Source organism: Carcharhinus amblyrhynchos, chromosome 15 (assembly GCF_965287045.1).
Source record: "Carcharhinus amblyrhynchos chromosome 15, sCarAmb.v2.hapA, whole genome shotgun sequence".
Lineage (NCBI taxonomy): Eukaryota > Metazoa > Chordata > Chondrichthyes > Carcharhiniformes > Carcharhinidae > Carcharhinus > Carcharhinus amblyrhynchos.
Genome location: NC_137338.1, coordinates 68,332,761 through 68,355,721, shown reverse-complemented (window position 1 = coordinate 68,355,721; position 22,961 = coordinate 68,332,761). Strand labels below are relative to the sequence as shown.

Here is a 22,961-nt window from a genome sequence, read left to right as displayed (position 1 = left end):
TACACACAGGACATGCTTAGATTATGATAGCTGTGAATTCAGACACAAATTTAATTGGTAATTGCCTCCAGCTAACATTATGACAGCTTTGAAAAACTATCAACTCCAATGCAAGGCTCTTGAGAGGGGCTTTATTTTAAAGGCACTGAAGGGGGCCATTTGGCCTGTTGCGCACTGGCTCTCCAAACGAGCATCATGACTTAGTACCAATCCCCTGCCCTCTACCCATACCCCTGCACATTGTTTCTGCTTAAGTAATCATCTAATGCCCTCCACCCCACTTCCAGACAATGCATTCCAGATATGAACCACTCACTGTGAAAAAGCTGTCGCTCACATCACATTTCCTTCTTTTGCAAATTTATGCCCTCAGCGTGATTCTTTAATAAATGGGAACAATTTCTCCATGTCTATTCTGTTCTGCCCCCTCATGATTTTGAACATCTGTCATTTCTCTTTTCAGCCTTCTTATCTCCAAGGAGAACGGTCATAACCTCTCCTATCTATCCCCAGAACTGAAGTTTCTCATCTCTGGAAGCATTCTCCAATACTTGCACATCTTCCTATAGTTTGATGCCCAGAACTGTACACAATATTCCAGCTTTCTCTTGTATGCTATGCCACTTTTAATAAAGCCTGAATGCTTTAAGCTTTATTAACTGCTCTCTCCACTAGCCCTGCCACTTTCAATGATCTATGCACACATGTACCCTCTGCCTCTGCACCCCTTTAGCATTTTATCCCTTATTTAATATTGTCTCTTCATGTTCTTTCTACCAAAATGCATTATTTGAGACTTGAGTCTCCATGTAAAAATAAAATACTATCATGAAATATGTCTTATCAAAATAATTTTTCTATGTTTCTCACCTTATTTTGAGAATATTTGAGGAGGTAAGTAAGCAAAGAGTTCTTGGGAAGTATCTTGAGCAGTTTGATTTTATCGGTGGCTTCTTGTGACTGACCACTCTGGGTTTGGTCTCCTCTATAATCCAAATAGTTTCTCATTCGTAACATTGCTAGCCATTTTCCTCACTTTTGATTTGTGTGGTTTCTTGTCAATTATGAGTTGTTATGTGTGTTCAAGCTGGTCATCAAACTGTGACACTAGAAACATGACAGACTGGGTGTACTTGCAGCTGAATATGGAACTGATACAAAGAGAATGAACTTTTTGTGGCAAAAGAAGTCAATAGATGTCCAAAAAACCTGTAGGCTACTCTGATCTAGGAGTTGAAAACAAACAACTAAAATATGTTAAAAGTTTGTGTAGCCAAGACATCCAAGCATATGATCAATTTTCTACCTCATGGGACCACTTATAAAGAAAGACAGGCTTGGATTTATGTAGCACCTTGATTGGATGCCCCCCAATCACTTGACAGCCAGTCAAATAGTATCGAAATGTTGTCGCTGAAAATGTGGCATCCAATTTCTGTACAGCAATGTCCTACAAAGTGTAATGTGATAATGACTGGATTATTATTTTTCGTAATGTTGAATGGGAGATAAATACTGATTGGGACACCATTGAAAACTTAACAGATCTCCTTAAAACAGTGCCATTGATACTTTCATATCCACCCAAGAGTGATGGCAGACCTTGGTTGAACAAATCATCCAAAAGACTACACCTTAAACAGTGCAGCATTCCCACTCTACTGCAATGGAATGTCACTTAGAAATTGTACTCCTGTCTCTGGAGGTGTACACAACCTGCCTTCATATAGAAATGAAACAAAAAATACTCTGAAAATGCAGCAGGTCTGGCAGCATCTGTGGGGAGAGAAACACAGTTATCATTTTGCATCCTTAGAGCTAAAGAGAGAGAGAAAAGTGATGGATTTTAGACTGTATGAGGGGGTGGAACAGATGGAACAGGACAGGAGGTCAGGTAGGTGGGAACTAGGAATGATTTGACATAGATGTTATGGACAAAGGAATGTTAGTGATGGTGTTAAAGATGAAAGTAGTTACTGACAGTGACATGAAGATAAGGCAACAGAATGTTTTGGTAGCAAAACAAACAACAGCTCTGTTAAAGCAAAACCGAAGAATAGTAGCAGGTGGCCCTGTGGCATGAGGAGCTCATTCGGACAAAAATATTGTGATTAAAATAGGGGATCAAGATGTAATAAGGAAACCAAAACTATACACAGTACTGCAGGTGTTGCCTCACCAGCACCTTATACAGCTGCAACAAAATCTTTCTGTTTTTAAACTTCATCCCTCTAGCAATGAAGGACAAAATTCCAGATTTCCAGAAGGGTAAGCCACCAGTCAATTCTATGATGAGTAACTTGGAGGGGAATATCTCGGGCTGGTGTTTCCAGGTATCTACTGCCCTTATCCTTCTAGGTGATAGCAGTTGTGAATTTGAAAAGTGCTTTCAAAGGAGTCTCAGAGAGTTCTTGCAGTATTGCCCCAGGTGTTGCTTTAGGCTGACTATCTTGAGTTATTGCCAATGTCTTTGATTTAGCTCCAGGTTCCTCTGCAATAGGGAGAGGGTTTAGAATTGTCTGCGAGCCTTCAGCGAAATGTGCCACACAAACTGCATTGTCAGCAAATGTGTGTTTCTGTACCTAGAACATTTTTGAATTTCATCTTCACTCTCAATCTGGACATTGCAACCTTCTGTCTAATTTCATGCTCCTTCTTAGAATCCTTATCGTGGAAAATATATGAAAGGAGGCAGGACAAGAAGGTGACAAACAGCACTGGTGCAAGAATACAACCCTGGTTCACTCCACATTAGGACAGTGACTGATGTCATTCCATTGTAGACAATCTTTCATTTCACAGTGGGAAGAATTTTGTGATCAGGACGAACTATGGTGAATACAGGAGAACAGACCATATCTGCTAACAACATGAGATGGTATTTATACTTCCCACCGTATCTCATCCCACCCTAAAAAAAGAACAATACAGGATAGCACAGGAATAGAGCTATCAGCCCATCAACGCTGCGCCGATACATGATGCCTTTCTAAACTAAAGACTTTTTGCCTCTAAGCAGTCCGTATCTGTCTATTTCCTGCCTATTCATGTTTCTTGTCAAGATGGCTCTTAAACGTTGCTTCTACCACCACCTCTGGCAGTGCCTTCTAATCACTTACTATCCTCCATGTAAAAAAAACTTTAAACTTTCTCCCTTTTACCTTAAATCTATACAATAATTGGCAATTCTACCCTGGGAAAAAGACTCTGACTATCCATTCTATCCACGCCTCTCATAATTTTGTTAACTTCTACAGGGGGCCCCTCAACCTCCAACATTCAAATGAACACAAACCAAGTTTGTTCTGTGTCTCCTGATAGTTAATATCCTCCAAACCTGCCAACATCCTAGTAAATCTTTTCTCTCTCTAAAGTCTCCATATCCTTCTGATGGTGTGGCGACGAGAATTGTACTCAATATTCCAAATGTGGCTGAACTAAAGTTCTGTACAGCTGCAGCACGACTTGCCAATTTTTATACTCTATGCCCTGACCAGTGAAGGCAAGCATGCCTCCTTGACCACCTTATCCACTTGTGTTGTCATTTTCAGGAAACTGTGGACTTGTAGACCTAGATCCCTCTTTTTGTTAATGCTTCTAAGGATTCTACCAGCTACTGTCTACTTTCCTCCTGCATTAGACCTTCCAAAATGCGTCACCACGCATTTGTTTGGATTAAATTCCATCTGCCATTTCTCCACCCAAGTTTCCAGCCTACCTATATCTTGCTGTATCCTCTGGCAATCCTCATTGTCTGAGCTTCCTCAATCTTTGTCTGCAAACTTAGTAATCAGACCATCTGCATTCTCCTCCAAATCATTTATATATATATAACAAACAGCATGAGTCCCAACACTGATTCCTGCGGAACACCACTGGTCACAAATCTCCACAGTAAGAAGTCTCACAACACCAGGTTAAAGTCCAACCAGTTTATTTGATAGTAAACCCACAAGCTTTCGGAAATGCTGTTCCTTCGTCAGGTGTGTGGAAGGTTCTGATCAGAGAAGGGCATATAAAGGCACACACAGTTTACAGAATACTGATTAGAATGCAAGTCTTTACAGCTAACCTGCTATTCAAGTCTTAAAGATGCAGACAATGTGAGTGGAGATAGCATTAGACATAGGTTAAAGAGATGTGTATTGTCTCCAGACAGGACAGTAAGAGAGATTTTGCAAGCCCAGGCAAGTCATGGGGGTTATAGATAGTGCGACATGAACCCAAGATCCTGGTTGAGGCTGTCCTCATGTGTGCGGAACTTGGCTATCAGCCTCTGCTTAACAACTCTGCGCTGTTGTGTGTCATGAAGGCTGCCTTGGAGAACACTTACCCGAAGATCAGAGGCCGAATGCCAGTGACCGCTGAAGTGTTCGCCAACAGGAAGGGAACAGTCTTGCCTGATGATTGTCGAGCGATGTTCATTCATCCATTGTCGTAGCGTCTGCATAGTCTCCCCAATGTACCATGCTTCAGGACATCCTTTCCTGCAGCGTATTAGGTAGACAACGTTGACTGACTCTTGCAACTCGGCCAACATTGTCTATCTAATATGCTGCAAGACTGTTCCCTTCCTGTTGGCGAACACTTCAGTGGTCACGGGATTCGGCCTCTGATCTTTGGGTAAATGTTCTCCAAGGCAGCCTTCACGACACACAACAGCGCAGAGTCGCTGAGCAGAGACTGATAGCTAAGTCCTGCACACATGAGGACGGCCTCAACCAGGATCTTGGGTTCATGCCGTACCATCTGTAACCCCCTGGACTTGCAAAATCTCACTTACTGTCCTGACTGGAGACAGTACACATCTCTTTAACCTATGTCTAATGCTATCTCCAATCACATTGTCTGCATCTTTAAGGCTTGAATAGCAGATTAGCTGTAAAGACTTGCATTCTAATCAGTATTCTGTAAACTGTGTGTGCCTTTATATGCCCTTCTCTGATCAGAACCTTCCGCACACCTGACGAAGGAACAGCATTTCCGAAAGCTTGTGGGTTTACTATCAAGTAAACTAGGTGGACTTAAACCTGGTGTTGTGGGACTTCTTACTGTATTTACCCCAGTCCAACGCTGGCATCTCCACATCACGAATCTCCAGTCAGAGAAACATCTTTCCACCGCTACTCTCATGTCTTCTATGACTAAGCCAGCTCTGTATCCATCTTACCAGCACACTACAGTTCCCATGTGATGGGAATGGTAAGATGGATCCATATCAGTCTGCCATGAGGGATCTTGTTTAAGGCCTTGCTAAAGTCCATGTAGACCACATCCACTGCCCCCCTGCCCTCATTAAACATTTTTGTCGCTTCCTCAAAAAACTCAATTAAGTCTGTGAGTCATGACCTTCCTGCACTCAGTCAGGCTGCCTATTGCTCATAAGATCATGTTTTCCCAAATGTGAGTAAATCCTGTCCCTAATAATTTCCCTACCACTGATGTAATTTCCTGAATTATCCCTGTCACCCTTCTTAAACAAAGGAACAACACTGGCTATTCTCCAGTCCTCTGGGAACACTCCTGTAACTAAAGAGGATACGAAGATTGTGTACAAGGCTCAAGCAATTTCCCCTCTCAGATCCCATCAGGTCCCTGGGACCTGTCTACCTTAATGCTTTTCAAAGCACCCAACACTTCCTTTTATATTGACATTTACTAGAATATCATCATACTCCTGTCTAGACTCACCATCCACCATGTCCTTCTTTGTGATTACTGATGCAAAGTATTCGTTAATGACCTCATACACTTGCTCTGGCTCCACGTATAAATCCCCTCCTTTGTCCTTAAGTGGACCTACCCTTTCCTAGCTATCCTCTTGCTTATGCCTTCTATATATTCATCCCTATCTGCACCTATGTAGCTGCCCCTTAAATGGATCTAAGCTATTTCCCTCAAATACCCCCGTGTGGTAATGCATTGGACGTTCCTATCATTCAAATATTTAGTGTTTTTTAAGAAGATAATTTCCTTTGTCAAATGAAGCTGAAGGTTGTAGGCTACTTAAAGTTTGTATAGGCATGGTCATCAGAAAGCATAACTATATACTTTTGCTTGGCATATTATTGTTAGCGTCCTCCTGTGTGACTGATAGCATATTTTGGGTCCAATGCCTGTGTTTTATCTCTGGTTGGTTGTATTACATTAAGAGTGTTGGTCGCTTTTTGTGACTTTGTCCCTGTGTTAAAGTGCTTTGTTTTGTTTTACTCACGGAAAGTGTGCTGTTCGAGCTGCGACTGAAGGCAGGATATTAGTGCTAGAAGGACTGGAAAAAGCTGAACGCAATGTGTTACCCGTTTTAAACAACTTGCTGGAAAACCGGGAAATGCAACTGGAAGATGGGCGTTTCCTTATGTCTGCAGATCGCTATGACAAACTGCTGAAGGTAAAGGGGACTTGTTTCAGATAATCCTAAAATATTGAGTCCTTTAGATTCTATTTTCCATTTTGCTTTGTCGCACTGTTAACTCGCATTTTTCTTTCCAGTAACTTTTTACAGAATGACTTTGGACTTAAAGTGCTTTCCAGCACTTTAAAGTCTCTCTAATATTTCAAATGCCTTTTGAGCAACAATGCAACATATCTCTCTGCTTGACCTTCCCCTCTTGGCCTGCGATCCCTTTCTTTCTCATCAGTTCCATAAGGTGAGTTGTTTCCGTCCCAATGGTAGCTCCGATGACAGGTCCAACTCGGCAGCTTGGATTAAAATGACACATTGAATGTTGAGTGTTTTCCCAAAGTGGTGTGAATAAAGTAATCAGTTGGTCAAAGAGGGAGGAACTAGATGGGACAATCAGCTAAACGAAGAGGTGATTTTAAATAATGGTCTTTTACGATGAGAGAGAGTTGAAGACACAGACGGCTAAGACTGGTTTTGTGTAGTGCCTCCTGGGAAGACAGCGGTTGTCATGGTAATGCCATTGGACTAGTAGTGTAGAGGCCCAGGCAAGTGCTTTGAGACAAGGGGCCAAATCCCCACATGGCAGCTGGGAAGAAAGGAAACATGTTTTCCTTATCTGATCTGGCCGACATGTGACTCCAAACTCAGAGCAAGGTGAATAACTCTTAACTGCCCTGTGAAATGGTTGAGCATGCCACTCAGTTCAAAGGGCAATTAGATATGGGCAACAAAAGCTGACTTTACCATTGACATTTGTACCCTATTACAGAATGAAAAGATGTTGGTACATGATGCACTTAAAGTTTAACGTTTATTTATTAATGTCATAAGTAGGCTTACATTAACACTGCAATAAAGTTACTGTAAAAATCCCCTAGTTGTCACACTCTGGCACCTGAGGGAGAATTTATCATGGTCAAAGCACCTAACCAGCACATTTTTCGGACTGTGGGAGGAAACTGGAGCATTTGGAGGAAACCCATGCAGACACGGGGAGAACATGCAGATTCCACACAGACAGTGACATGAGCTGGGATTGAACCCTGATCTGTGAAGCAGCAGTGCTAACTGCCATTTTGGTACATAATGCATCACTTCAAGGTGCAGACAATGTAGACAAATATATGAACCATTTTACAGGCATCACAATTAGTGACGTAAACTACCAGCTTAATTCATGGGGAGTTAGAACGATTCATGTTGGTTGAGGAGTGAATATTGGCTAGGACACTGTGGGACTTCCCTGTGCTTTCAATTGTGCTGTAGGATCATTGGTGCTATCTGATGTTCGAAATGGGATCTCATTTTAACATATCATTCAAAGGATGGCCTATGTGACGATGCAGTACTCCCTCATTACTGCACTGATATGCTAGTGCATAGTATCTGTTCCTGTGTAAGAATGGACTGTGATTCGACAACTTTCTGGCTCATGCCACTGCCAAGTTGCAGTTACACCCTCTTTATTTAAGTAGCTAACTGACTTACTTTGAATCTCTAGCAAAGTTGCTCACATTGAAAGGTTTATTGTACAGTGCTGTTTTGACCTGTTGTTAATATGCTGCTCTTCATATAGGAACATACAAGGGAGGAGCTGGAAGCATGGAAGATTGTGCGTGTTAGTGAGAACTTCAGAGTTATAGCCCTAGGTCTGCCAGTCCCAAAGTATCCCGGAAATCCTCTGGATCCTCCGCTTCGTTCAAGATTTCAGGCCAGAGACATTTATTGTCTACCCTTTAAGGTAATCCAGCCTTCCTATGCAGTGGTAGTTTCAGTGGCTAGCTTACTCTAAATGTACTGTGATTTCTCCATCATGCACAATTAAAAATGATACCACAGTTATTTTGATCTTACTTTTGTGTGTAATGGATTCTTGTATTGCAATTAATGTTTCATAATCTCCATAACTAATTGTACTTCTGTATGAAAAGAAGCTTTAAATAGCTAATCTGCAGCTTCAAAACTTCCAGGGCATTGAGAACGACAAAACCCTGTTCTCTGCTTGATGGACTTTGATCAATTCAGGAGCAGCCTATTTGTAACTATTAGTCCTTCCACCTGGGGAAAGACTGAAGCTAAATTCTTATCACTTGTTTTAGGGCTGGACAAGCTGGGTGGTGAGCATAGGAGGAATAATGGTGAAACTGAGCCTGGAGAAGAGAGCTGAGGTTAGAGGGTGAGAAAAGGATGGGAATGATGATGGGGTGAGAAAGATGGAAATAAGAATGGGATCAAGCGCAATAGGGAAAGAAAAATGAAAGTGGAGATGGACAGCGGTATGGAAGTTTTGGAAATAAAAACAGGGCAAGTTTTGTGTCTTGCTTTTTGCTGCTATTGATGTGACAATACTATGCCTTTAGGAAATGTATTTTCGTTATATTTATGTGCTTTACTGGTCCCTTCAATATTATTAGAGCCCTTTTGTCTCGATTCAGCAGCACTGTATTGTTTCTGCAACTGTGTAATTGATCTTAATGGTTACAATGTTTGATTTAATCTGAACTAATGTAAAGTTCCGTTATTTTGTGTTTTTCCCTGGGATATTTCGGTGTGGGGCTTAATTAGGTTGATTGACAGATAAAGTCATATGATTTGATTTGAAATATCACTGTCACGTATTAGCCTACAGTGAAAAATATTGTTTCTTGCATGCTGTACAGACAAAGCATATCATTCATAGAGAAGGAAACAAGAAAGTGCAGAATTTAGTGTTACAGTCATAATAGCTAGGGTATAGAGAAAGATCATCTTAAGACAAAAGAAAAATATGACTCGGTGCAGCTAGGCTTTCACAGAGAACTCAAGGTAGTCTGCTTTTGGGATTTTTAGAGGGTTTGCTTTCCCTGTATCTCTTGCTCTGTCTGATGTGGAGACTGGAATCTGCCAATAAATAAGCCTTTTTTCTGAGATCCTGCTGTCCAGGTGGAACTTTCTCTGGAAGTTACTGCATGAGAATTAGAATTCAGTTGTCTGGAAATCTGGTACCTACATAAGCATCTTTTGTGTTAATTGGTTCGAAAGAAGGGATTCGTTTCAGTAGGGGATACTGCTGAATTGAAGCAACAGAGATAGCTAGCTGTTAAAAATTATATTTTGTCATGTTTAAGTATTTTAGTTGGGAAAGGTTATGCTTTTTTTTGGTTATATTCTAACTGTATTCTTAAATAAAGTTTGTTTTGATAAAAGCTTCCTCATGGGCCCCTTGAATGGTATCTGGACTGACACACCTTATGCTCACTCTAATGCCAATATTAAATGTAAAAGTTAGGGTTCAGGCTAACTTCACAAAATACTTTGGAGCTCCTGATCTGGTCATTATCATTAGATATCTGTAGTTTCTTTTGATGCATTACTTATGGGGTCTGGCCCCTTTTCACATAAAATGGAACCTGGATATTTGTAGTAAGATGGGGTTGGGAGGCAGAGGGCAGTCTCAATTCATGTTCATAGACCCTCTAATATATGGGGATATGTAGAAGATATTTGTGTCAGGGGTTGAGTTCTTGGGGAGGTTGAATTCTCGTATATTGGCCTAACATTTCTGCACAACCTTTTAAGATTCACTTGCACATTTTGAAATGTATATGCAGCTCCCAGTCCAAGTTATTGGACAACCTTGCAGTAGACCATGCCCCAGCATGAGTTTAGGAGCAGGTGGATTTCAAAGGAGAAAATAGCAGGATTGGATTTATTGCTCAAAAGAATTCTGAGTCAGCCAGCAATGTGCTTCTGTTCTTCACTCCTTTTCACTTTTTTGACAATGTTAATTTTCATTATTTTGCCAGGACCAGTTGGCAGTCTTATATGCTATTGGACCAAATGTATCCTCTGAAAGGTATGGTTGTTTAATGATATCTGTAAAGCAAGCACAGAGTCACAAACCAGCTGGTCAACCAGTTAGGCAGCTGTGTGTATATCCATTATCTCCTCTCAGTATCTGTCTCTGTTTGTGTGCCTGTTATTGTTCCTGTCTCCCCAATTTTATTCCCTCAGTATTTCACTGTCTGTTTGCTTTTTAATCCTCCTTTGGAGTTGTAATGGATACATTCCCACATTCACTCACTGTGTACAAAGGTCCCAGCATTGATTCTCCCAGACAACCAAATAATCACTTCCTGTCTGAGCTCCATGCACGATCATCCAGTCTTTCTGCGTGCAGCTAATCGCCTTCATTAACTGCCTACTTCATACATTTAATTCTACCTAATGGATGAACCTCCAATGGAGAATTGCCCAGGTTGAGATGTACAGGATCCATGGAATTAACTTTAAAAATCAGGGTTAAGTTATGAGGACAGATTGCTTTTAGCTGGACTGCAGCCCCTCGAATTTAGAACGTTGAGGGATGCCTTACTCAAAATGTTAAAAATGATCATTTTGATAATGATAAATGATGATTCATAGAACATTACAGTGCAGAACAGGCCCTTCAGCCCACGATGTTGCACCGACCAGTTAAAAAACAATGACCCACTAATCTAAACCAATCCCTTTTCGTCCATAAACCTATCCACGGATCTCTTAAACGCCCCCAAACTAGGCGCATTTACAACTGCAGCAGGCAGGGCATTCCAATCCCTCACCACCCTCTGGGTAAAGAACCTGCCCCTGACATCCGTCCTATAACTACCCCCCCTTAATTTAAAGCCATGCCCCCTCGTGCTAGCTTTCTCCATCCGAGGAAAAAGGCTATCACTATCCACCCTATCTAAACCTCTAATCATCTTATATGTTTCAATAAGATCCCCTCTTAGCCGCCTTCTTTCTAGCGAAAACAACCCCAAATCCCTCAGTCTCTCCTCATAGGACCTCCCCTCCATACCAGGCAACATCCTGGTAAACCTCCTCTGCACCCTCTCCAAAGCCTCCACATCCTTCCTGTAATGTGGGGACCAGAACTGCACACAGTACTCCAAGTGCGGACGCACCAGAGTTGTGTACAGTTGCAACATGACGCTGCGACTCCTAAATTCAATCCCCCTACCAATAAACGCCAAGGAGATAGATTCAAAGAAAGTATTTCCCTCGTGAGAGAGTCCAGAACAATGAGACAGAACTTCAAATTTAGACTGACGCTGACAGGCATGAAATCAGAAATTGCTTTCCATGTGCAGGTTAATGGAAATTTAGAACACAGCATCTCCGCCCCCTAAAAACTTTTAGATCCTAGGGACATTGGCATTTTCAGGACTGAGGTTGATAGAGTTTTAAGAGCGAAAGTAATAGGAGCAGGAGGAGGCCATACAGCCCATAAAGCCTGCTGCAGCTTTTAATTAAGTCATGGCTGATCTGATTTTGATATTATTCAATTTTCCTATCTGCTCTCCAGTGACCCTTAGCCCTCTTTGACAGTTCAAGGCTTGAATGTATTCAGTGACCCAGCCTCCACTGCTCTGTGGTAGAGAATTCCAATGACCTGAGAGATTAAATTTCCGCTTATCTCAGTCTTAAGTGGGCAATCCCTTATTCTGCAGCTGCATTCCTTATTTCTAAGTTCCCCCACAAGAGGAAACAACTTCTTAGCATTTATCTATTCTGTCAAGCCACTTCAGAATTTTATGTTTCAATAAGATTACCTCTCATTATTTTAAACTCTAATAGGCCTAACCTGCTCAACCTTTCTTCAAAGGACAGCCCCTTCACCCCAGGAACCAGCTGAGTAAACCCCTGAACTACATCCAATGCAAGTATGTCCCTCCTTAAGAAGACCAGAACTGTACCCTGTACTGCAGGTGTGGTCTCACCAGTGCCCTGCAACAAGACTTCACTCTTTTTATACTCAATTTTCCTTGTAATAAAGACCAACATTCAATTTGCTTTCTTATTTACTTGCTGTACCTGCATGCTAACTTCATGTACAAGGATGCACAGCTGCATCTATCCTGCAGCATTCTGTCTCACCTTGTTTCAATAATATTGTTTTTCAATTCTTCTTAGCAAAATAGATAACCTCACATTTTCCCATATTATACGCCATCTGCCAAATGTCTACCCATTCATTTAAACTATCTATCTATATTCCTTTGCATCTTCCGTTGTATCTTCCTTTTCTACTTGCTTTTCTACCCACCTTTGGCTACAATGCACTCTGACCCTTCATCCAGCTCATAAATATAGATTGTAAATAGTTGAGGTGCCAGAAGTGATCTGTAGTGAAGTGAAGTTTAGCACTCCACAAGTGGCCTAATGGATAAAGACTGATCTTCAGAGCCAGGAATTGTGGGTTCAAGCCCTCTATGGGGTGTGGATTTGGAGATGTAGCTCAGTGGTAGAGGCACCCTTCACATGTATGAGGACCTGTGTTCAATCCCTGGCGTCTCAAGAAAGCTTACTGCAGGTAACTGCATTGTTGGTGGCACAGTGGTTAGCACTGCTACTTCACAGCGCCAGGGACCTAGGTTCAATTCTGGCCTCGGGTAACCATCTGTATGGAGTTTGCATGTTCTCATGTTTGCGTGGGTTTCCTCTGGATGCTCTGGTTACCTCCTACAGTCCACAGATGTGCAGGTTAGGTTGATTGGCCATGGTGAGTTGCCCCATAGTGTCAAGAAGACTAGCAGGGTAGATACATGGGGTTATGGGGATAGAGCCAGGTGGGGTTATGGTCAGTGCAGACTTGATGGGGTGAATGGCCTCTTTCTGCACTGTAGGGATTCTATGATTCTAAGAAGTTACATTTTGCCAACCTGAAAATGATGCATTTATCCTCACTTTTTGTTTCCTGCTAGTTAGCCAATCCTCTGATTGTACTAATACATTACCCTCAGTCTCATGAGCTCTTAGCTGGTAACGTAATCTTTTAAGTGACACCGAACGAACATAATGACATAAGAAATAGGAGCAAGGTTTACCGAGCCATCATGTTCATGGCTAATATTTGGCTTCACTCCACTTTCCTGCCTGCTCCCCATATCTCTTGATTCCTGGAGAGACCAAAAAATTAGTTTAACTCAGACTTAAATATAATCCCTATCTCTTGATAAATGGTTGTTCCAACTGTTGTGCTTGAAGTTCATCCAACCACACGAGGGACAACAGTTCTGCTTGGATAAGGTCTTATTAATCCTCCAAATTATGTGGATCCTCTGAATACTGCAATCCTCACATGTCAATTCATGCAGGCCCTGATTCTGGCGGTTGGTATTGCATGGTTAATTAGTTTCAGCGTTCCTGAAGCATGCTGGGAGCATTGACTTCCAACCTGAAATCCCAATATCTGCACCCCGGCAGAACATTCTGTGCCCAGAGGGTTTGAAATTTACCCTCACTTCAGAAGACAAATAAGAAAATTTCTACAAATTGCAGTGTTGTGCTATTTCAGCAGAATAAGGTTTAGTTTTTAAAACTTTACTGAAAATTAAAATCAACAATCAGCTGTCTAATTAAATGAAAATCTACATTTTGTTGGGAACCTGAAGCTTAATAACTAAAGCATTTATTCTGTTTTACCAGAGTATCTCAGATGTTATCTTTCGCAACGACCCTCTGCTCTCAAGAGTCCACAACCCTTGGTCTGCCTGAGTTCCCCATTGATAACTTAGCAGCCGTGGTTAAAATCATGGTACGTACTACTGAAAGTAGAGTAGTCGAGTTTTAATTCTTCAGACGGTCTAATTAATGTGCTGCTCTCTGACCAGGATGCATTTCCCACGCTGTCTGCCCAGCAACTGCTCCACAGACTTTATCCATATGATTTAATGCTTGGAAAAGAAGGTAGAACTGGAGTGGAGGATGTAATGAAGGTAGGAACCATTGCGAAAATGAAGCCTTTGTTATTGTGAGCAGTGTACTGAACAATTGTTCTCTGATTGCCCATTTAGATCAGTTCTCCACGGGAATGGCCCTTAAGGGGACAGACCAGGTTAGGTGCTCAATATTGTAGCTGAATATGTTCCACACTGCAAATGTGTCAAAGAACAACAAAGAACAACACAGCACGGGAAACAGGCCCTTCGGCCCAATAAGCCTGCGCCACCATCGTAACAAAGCATTTTTCTACACCTACCTTGACCCGTGTGTATGCATATGGTACCCCCATTGGAAACCAGATTCAGGGGAGAATAATTTAGGGACAATTTGTTCCACCAATCAGCCTAAGAGCACATCTTTGGGGTGTGGGAGGAAACCGGAGGAAACCCACGCAAGCACAGGGAGAATGCGCAAACTCCCACAGACACTGGGCCCAAATCCATCTACCTGCACAGCTAGCAGTGATAGTCACTGAGCTGTTGTGGTGCCCATCTGCTGGTCCAGTTTTAAGCACACACACGACGCGAAGTACTAGGCCACTCTCGAAACATCCAAGAGCAACCCACGCACGACCCACTGTGTGCATGCCCCTTGTTAGATAACAAGGTGGACTGACGCACCTGCGGAGTAAAAGAGACAAAACATCAACACATATAGCATTAGATTTCCAGTAACGTCCCGAGGCTCTGACCCTTATTTAAAACCGTCTCCTATAACCCTCCATCCCTGTTTCACTCATGTGCCTATCTAAGTAAACCTTAAACAAGTCCAGCGTCCTGCCTCCACCACCTTACTTGGTAGTGCATTCCATACCCCCACGACCCTCTGTGTGAAAAACCTCCCTCTCGTATCCAAATTATACTTCTCCCCCCTCACCTTAGCTCGTGTCATGGGAGGACACCTCTGATTTAAGAAAAAATAACTTTTACTGCTACTTAAATGTAACTGGTAACATAATACAAGTGCAAATATTTAAATTAAAAATAAATATTTCCAATGTTAAGATAAAGAAGTGGTGCTGCAATGTGCTCTGTCACATTGCTGTACAATATGAGTTGTATCTATTATTTGCCAGGCAGGGAACTCTCAACCAGATGACTATTCTACTGGAATTGAGTCAGCCTCTGTATTAATTGCAAATGCCCCTGTGAATAGCATCATCAAAATTTAGAGGGGTAGAGAAAAACAGAGCAAAGTATTCTGAGAAAGCAGAAATACCCAAAGTAATCCCAAGAAAGAAGATATCTTGATAGCTGTAGGTAGTTTAGAGTAACTATTGGAATCAGCTTATTTCTTTCTGTTTTTCTCATAAGGAGTAATTGCATTTGGGTACAGAGGAGGATTACAGGGATGTTGCCAGCTGGAAATTTGCAACTATGAGGAAAGATTGGATAGATTGGGGTTGTTCTCCTTGGAACAGAGGGGAGATTTTACTGAGATGTACAAAATAATGAGGGGCTTGGATAGAGAGGATGGGAAGGGCATATTTAGCAGAGAGGTTAGTGAGTCGGGGTCATAGATTTGAAGTGATTGGTCAAAAGATTAGAGGGGAGAGTAGGAAACACTTTCTCACAAAGGGTTGTAAGGGTCTGGAGCTTACTACCTGAAAGAGTAGTAGAGGCAAACTTATTTGATAAGTGTCTGGATTTGCACATGAAGTGCTGTAACCTGCAAGGCTATGGACCAAATGCTGAAAAGCAGGATTAAACTCGTGGCTCGTCATTTGATGGATGCAGGCACACTGGGCCGAGTGGTCTCTTTCTGTGCTGTAAACATTCAATGATAAAGCCTCTCGGGTGGATGTAAAACAAAATCACATGACGCTTACTTACTTGGAGAAGAGCAGAAAGGTTCTCCCTGATTTCCTTCTCCCTCAATTAGTATCACAAAGGCAAATCACATGATTATGATTGCATTGTCAGTGGGATCATGTTGTGTGTAAGTTTAGTTGTAAATTTCCCCATATCAGAATCAAAGCTACAGTTCAAAATATTTCATTGACCGTGCAGCATTTTGACTGAAGTAATGAGAAGTCCTCAAAGTGCAATCTGTTTCTATATTTCTTTTCTCCAGGTATGTTTGTACTCTGTCTTGATAGAACCAGAAAACTGAAAATCACGGTGCACTGCGACATGTGTTCAAATCCTACCACAGCTGCTGGGGAATTTAAATTCAATTAATTAATAAAAGTCTGGAATAAAATGCTGGCCCCAATAATGATGAACATGAAACCCTCATATTATTGTAAAAACATAGTTGATTCGCTGATTTATTTGAAGCACACAAAAATAAGCAGTGCTTGATTCCCAGCTGCTGCTCCCAGTTATGTGTGTACTGTATACCATAACTATCTCCTTCAATTAAAGAATTAGCAGTAGGTAATTAATAATCACAATGTTGTGTGATCTTTAAAAACTGGGATCAACTTTGAGGCTAAAAGCCATGAGGTGACTTTTATACAAGGTCAACTTTTCCATGCTTATTTATGGTACGTTGACTGCACAATTGTCTGAAGATTATAGCAGTCTACTTAGAGGATGTGTGCATGTTTTGACATCTATCTCCCTGTTTCTCTATCATAGTCTGCAAGGATTCATATCCATGGTGTTAGAATCATAGAAGGTTTATAGTACAGAAAGAGGCCGCTTAGCCCATTGTGCTGCACCACCTGAAAGTTGAGCCTAATCCCACTTTCCAACATTGGTGTAAAGTCCTGCTGGTTACAGCATTTAAGGCAGACATCCCGCACTGTTTAAATGAGCTGAGGGTTTTTGCCTCTACTAACCTTTCAGACAGAGAGTTCCAGATCCCCAGAACCCTCTGGGTGGAAAATCAATCACTTTAAATTAATGCCCCCTAATCACTCATCTCTTTGCTAAAGTAAATATACCCTTCCCATCCACTCGATCCATTCCCCTCCAATTTTGTACATCTCAATCAAATCTCCCCTCAGTTCCAAGGAGAACAACCCCAGCATATCCAATCTTTCCTCAGAGCTGCAATTTTCCAGTCCTGGCAACATCCACATAACTCTCCTTTGGACACTCTGTAATGCAATTGCATCCTTTCTGTACTGTAGTGAACAGATCTTCACAGAGCACTCAACTGTGGCCGAACTAATCTTTTATATATTTCCAGCCTAACCTCCCTGCCGCTATATTCCATGTCTCGGCTAATAAACTAAAGGATTCCAGATGCCGTATTAACCACCTAACCACCCTGTCCTACATTGAGGGATCTGTGGACATTCACTCCAAGGGTTTTATTTCCTCCACTCCTCTCAGTATCCTCCCAGTTATAGTGTAATCTTTTGACTTGTTTAACCTTCCCAAATGCATATCCTCACACTTCTCTGTGTTGAATTCCATTTGCCACTTTTCTGCGCACCTGACCAGTCTATTGATATTTTCCTGCACTCTGCAGCAATCCTCCTCGCCATCGCCTAGCTCCCAAACTTTGCTAGTGGGCTCCTTTAGCTGATGAGGTGTCGCTGAGCTCATGGAACTCTTGTTTGATTTTCTTTCACTCCTTATGTGATGCTGCTGCAGTTTCATCTGGAGGCTGTCTGCTCAGCCTAGCCCTGCACTCTGTGAACTGTCTCTATGGGACCAGACTCGAAGAACAACTGTAATTTACAATCGCATGACACCAATGTGATCTTCCCGAGCTGGGAATCTTGAGCACCTTACAGGATTACTGCCCTGTTAGTGTTTCATATTTTGGCCTTTTCTTGAGACGTATTATTTGATCAGCATAGCAGAAATGCTCTGAGAAGGAGAATGCCATTTGCATTGTGAATTTTATTGATGTTATCATGACGAATCACTTCCATTGGAATCACTAAGTTGAAAATCTGTTTGTTTCAGACATTTGAGTTGCTGGGCTCTTCAAGTTCCTCGACCCCAAAGGCAGTGACTGATATAAAAGAAATCGATGGACAGACTCCACAAGCCATAGCCACTGTTCAAATTGGTGACCAAGAAGTAGAATTTCAGGTAATAAAGTAATGGTAAAATGGATGGGAATACATATTGCATTTTATCATTTGCCCAGTTCCATTTTCTAAAATTCAGTTCAGTGCCTCTTATAGGACTTTCTAAGCGCTGGCATAAAAAGTTCTCCTGGATGCACCTTAAGAATTCTCCCGTTCTAAACCTTTCATACTTTGCCTATCCCAATTAAGCTGAAATCCTCTACTATTATTACTGTATAATTTTTACATTTCTCTAGATTTGCCTGCACAGCTACTCTTCTATCTCTGACTGCAAAATAATTGCCTGTTTTTGTTTTTAATTTCTACCCATTTGGCCTCAATTGATGAGCTTGCTAAGATATTATCCCTCCTTATTGCAGTGATTGACTCTTTGATTGATAATGTAACACCCACCTGTTCTTTTACACCCCTCCCTTTCTCGCCTGAAGATTTTATACCCTGGAATGATAAACTGCCAGTCCTGCCCCTCCCTCAAGCATGTCTTGGTGATAGTTATAATATCATACTCCCATGTGTTAATCACACCCTCAATTCATCTGTCTTAACTGTAAGATGCCTTGCATTAAAGTATATGCCATCCAGCTTTGCCACGTTCCTTTGTGTCTTAATTTGTCTATCTTTGCCCTGCCTTCCAGACTGACTTGGTTTTTCTTCTATATTTAGCTGCGCATCACCCCCACTAAACCTCCACTCTGTATTCTATCCCCCTGCCAAATTAGCTTTCATTTCTCCAATTTTTTTGTATTTGGGTCCTGTTTTGTGTCATGATATTTTTGATGATAGCAATTGTACTTTAGCTTTACTGAACAGCCTGTTTTTTCAACTTAGAATCTCGAACAGATATTATAACACTTTACAGATATTATAATAACATACCAGATCATAGACAAATAAATATATATTTGAGTACTTCTAGGAATATTCTGTTTGATTTGTCTGTGTAGCTTTATATTGATATAAAGGTCAGGCTTCTAATCAGGCAGAGTGATTGTATGGCAACTTTTTTTATGTAAATAAATTGGGAGTTACTGTTAATTGGCCTCTCTCAGTTGTTGCTGCCTGATTTGACTTTAATTTGTAGATCTGTGAAATTGATCTGTTAATAGATCGATGGCATGAATGTAATCGTATGCAGCACCATCCTTTAAATTGTCCATGGTGAAATGACTGTGGGGATTAATCCAGTGATTGTGTACACCCAGTAGAAGATTGCATGTACAGGGTTTTTTTTTGAGAATCAGGTTACCATATTACAATACTGACTTTAGCCCATACTCTCTGTAAAGGCACCATCTGACTGAGTGAAGGGAATTTGCCCTAATTTTTGCACAGCATTAATAGTAATCTTAATTCAGTGAAATTTGCTTTGATATGAATAAATAAAGTGGACTACTTTAATTCAATTTTCTGTTAGGTCCAGTAACACAAGCCACATCCTTGATTAACAGTGTCTCATGAATGACCAACAATTTAAATTAAAGTTTGTTCCATACTTGTCTGACATTGACAATTATTTTAGCCACTGGAGCCATTTGGAAATCATCAGTCATGGAAGCTGGAATACATATTCCAGTTTGATTTGCATATTCCATTCCTATTTGGATTCTATTTTACTGTCCTGTAATGAAGAACCCTCTGATTCGCATGACTATGAATTAAAAGCGATCAGTTTATCTGCTGTGTTTCTTAAAGCCTTTTCTGAGCGAATCGCACCAACACGCATACACAAAGTTATAGCGAAATGGAGCACAGAGTTGCATGAACAATGTTATAAGATAATCAAATGACTTAAAATCTTGCAAATCTAATATTAAAGTGTGAAGTAGGTTTTGAAAGTAAGGATCTGTTTTTAATCTATGAATTTTATAGATTCCAATAGGAACAAGATCTTTAAAGTTTCACACAAGTACACCGAATTTCATCAGGACATCCAGTCATGACAGGCTCCTGGCAGAGATGATGCAGTCCCACATGGTAAAGGACATGTGTCTAATTGGTGGAAAGGTAATACGAAAGTGGATTATGTTATGCATTGCAACGCTTCTAATGGCATCAATTTTAATTGTTATATGATTCATTTAGAAATTTTATTAATTCTATTATATAGGGCTGTGGCAAAACTGTGATCGCTAAGGAATTCGCTGACCTGCTGGCTTATAGAATTGAACCCATCACACTATATCAGGTACTGTTGTGTGTGCAGTAAACTATTTGTTTGTTTTGGTAATATTAAATAACAAAAACAAGAAATGAAAAACTAAAAGATAATGCTTGACAAACCAGAAGAACAGTAAATTTGAGAAATGATATTGGCCAAAAATATAAGGAGCATAGAACATTTAAAGTTTAGGGTTGCTGACGAAGCATTTGTTCTGCATCGCTAATTGCACTTGAGAAAGTGGGTGAGGTACTGTTTTGAGCTACAGGGTGTCAAAAGCAGAAATGTGGAAAGCCCTGCACCAGTACTTAGCAGGTCAGAGAAAGAGAACCTTGCAATGACCTCAAATGGCAATAACTCAGATGAAAACAGTAAGAGGTTCACTTAATGAAGAAAAGAAAAAGACAGCCTGGACATCTTGTAACTTCAGGATGTCCCAAATTGCTTTTATAACAATGAGGTAACAAAGTACTGATACGAATTTGAACCTATCAAGGTCTCACACATGGCAGTATAATAATGAGCAGATCATCTGTCTGCTCATGTTGAATGAGGAATAAATATTGACCAGGATACTGAAGCAAAGACCCTGGCTTTTCCTTGAAATAACACCATAGAATTGTTTACATTCACCTGCGAGAGCAGATGGGCCTTATCTTAATATGTTAGTTGAAAGATGCCACCATTGACATGGCAGCACTCACTCAGTACTGCATGAGAGTGTCAGCTTGGGATATGTACACCAGTTTCTGGAGGTGGGAGTGGTGCTTGAATTAATTACTTAGAACTCACAGGTAAGAATGGCTGCACTGAGCGACAGCTGGGCCAGAATGGAAAGGATCAATAGTCAAAATAGAAAAGGGAAAGTGAATGATATTGCACTGTGGCTAAGACTGGTACAACATGGGAAGGTAGTTCATAATTATGAGTCATTGTAGTAGGAATATTTTTCCCCAGTGTTATGAAGATGTGCATAAAGTGTGCACATCCAAGATGATGCTAATGAGCCTGAAGGTGAGAATGAGTATGAAATAGTTAGCCCATTAGTACTTCCAGCTTTTCGCTTGTGAAGACAGGAACAGAAGACTCAATGCTCTGCATACTTATGAGGGGATAGAGAAACAAAAGGAATTTAAGGCAAATACATTTGGTGTTTATGCTATGGTACTGAGACAGAGGGGAGTATGTTTTTGAGGTGCTGATGACTGGTCAATGTAAGATAGAGCACTTCCATCAGATGGGAAACGGACTGTCATAGTATTGACATTCAAAAGGGTGATAGTGAGACATATGTGGCGTAAAATAAGGAAGTCAATTGAGTCCCTATAAAAGGATTCTTGTAGGGACTCAACAACTTTATTAAAAAGTTCTAACTTCCAGTTAATATCTGAAAGAATGGCATGGCATTACCCGTTTAAAAAGTTTTACAATAATAAATGACTAATAAAAAGCACTATTGACTTAATTTTTTTTGTACACAATTTATACTTTAAACTACAGAAAATAATGTCCCTTCCTTATTTTTAACCCAACTGAAATCAATCCGAAGTGATTCTTAAACTGAGAGTTTATTCCTTTTGTTTTCTCAACCTGGTAATTTGGTATCTTAGAACTAACTCTCTTTCAACAGTGAGGTTTTCTTTTCCAAGAGGCACCTCCTCTAGTCCTAGTTACTGATTCTTCTAATCTCATTCTAACTCCCCATGAATTTGGTCTTTCCAATCAGAGCACAAGCTTCAACCTGTGTGGTGAACTGTAGAGATTTTTTTGGCCTCAAGCTACTTCCTCTCTCTTGGATCCAGGCAGGCACCCCAAAAAACTCTGTGATATTCAGTGATAACCTAAAGAAGGACCTTTACAATGGCTTCATCTGCATCTTCTCCCATGGCAATGTGTATCTAGTTAGAAGTGCTAAATAGCTATCCTTGAGAGTCCAATTATCTCTTATCAGAGAAACAAATGGACAGCTTAAAGCACAGCTGTTTACAGTCCAACAATTCTCCACGGTTTTCTGAAACTTTGGAACTCTCAGTCTCCATTGCTAGCACACAGGCTGTTGCCATTGACTCCTGTGTAAATATCTTGCATCTTCTTTGCAGTAAAACAAGCCAGCCTCCCTTTGACCCCTCACAGTCAACCCACCCGGCTTATCATTAGGCAGATTTTAGAACAATTACCCCTTTTCGCCTGACCATAAATTTAAAGAAACACTCCTGAAATATAACGATCTTATGGATCCCATGATTGTAACAGTTCAAGTGTGTGATGATAATCTAGCAGCCAGCAGAAATGTAGAAGGGGAAAGACATGCCTAACTAATCTGCTTAGTTAGTTTTGAGTGGACAGTAACTTCTTGTGCAGTGGTATTTATTCAGAAAATATTGCCATGTAAACCTTAGGTTGGTGTGGACTCAGTGTAGGACCTGGGAATGGTTAAGAAATATGCTGAAAAGAAGTAACCGTTGGAATTTGTTTGTGGAATAATATTGGGTCATGATAAGAGTTCTGTAACTCGGCTGTCCACACAGGAAAATCTCTGGTTTGGTTGCTGAGCTAAGCTGTGTTAACTGTTAATTAATTGAATTAACAAAAGAGGGAGAATTCAGGCAGCATTTTCATTTCTGTTTGTCATTCAGTCATTCCAGTGCAAAACAGGT

The 22,961-nt window shown here is 40.8% G+C and overlaps 1 protein-coding gene across 1 annotated transcript in view; it reads left to right on the top strand.

Moving 5' to 3' along the window:
• vwa8 (von Willebrand factor A domain containing 8) overlaps nucleotides 1-22,961 on the top strand; it is a 329,616-nt gene that overhangs the window by 54,962 nt on the left and 251,693 nt on the right. The window contains exons 5-12 of the mRNA XM_080204136.1: nucleotides 6,221-6,388; nucleotides 7,980-8,144; nucleotides 10,189-10,238; nucleotides 13,856-13,964; nucleotides 14,041-14,145; nucleotides 18,019-18,147; nucleotides 20,016-20,150; nucleotides 20,254-20,331. Coding sequence (XP_080060262.1) covers nucleotides 6,221-6,388; nucleotides 7,980-8,144; nucleotides 10,189-10,238; nucleotides 13,856-13,964; nucleotides 14,041-14,145; nucleotides 18,019-18,147; nucleotides 20,016-20,150; nucleotides 20,254-20,331 — 939 coding nt within the window. The remainder of the gene's footprint in view (nucleotides 1-6,220; nucleotides 6,389-7,979; nucleotides 8,145-10,188; nucleotides 10,239-13,855; nucleotides 13,965-14,040; nucleotides 14,146-18,018; nucleotides 18,148-20,015; nucleotides 20,151-20,253; nucleotides 20,332-22,961) is intronic.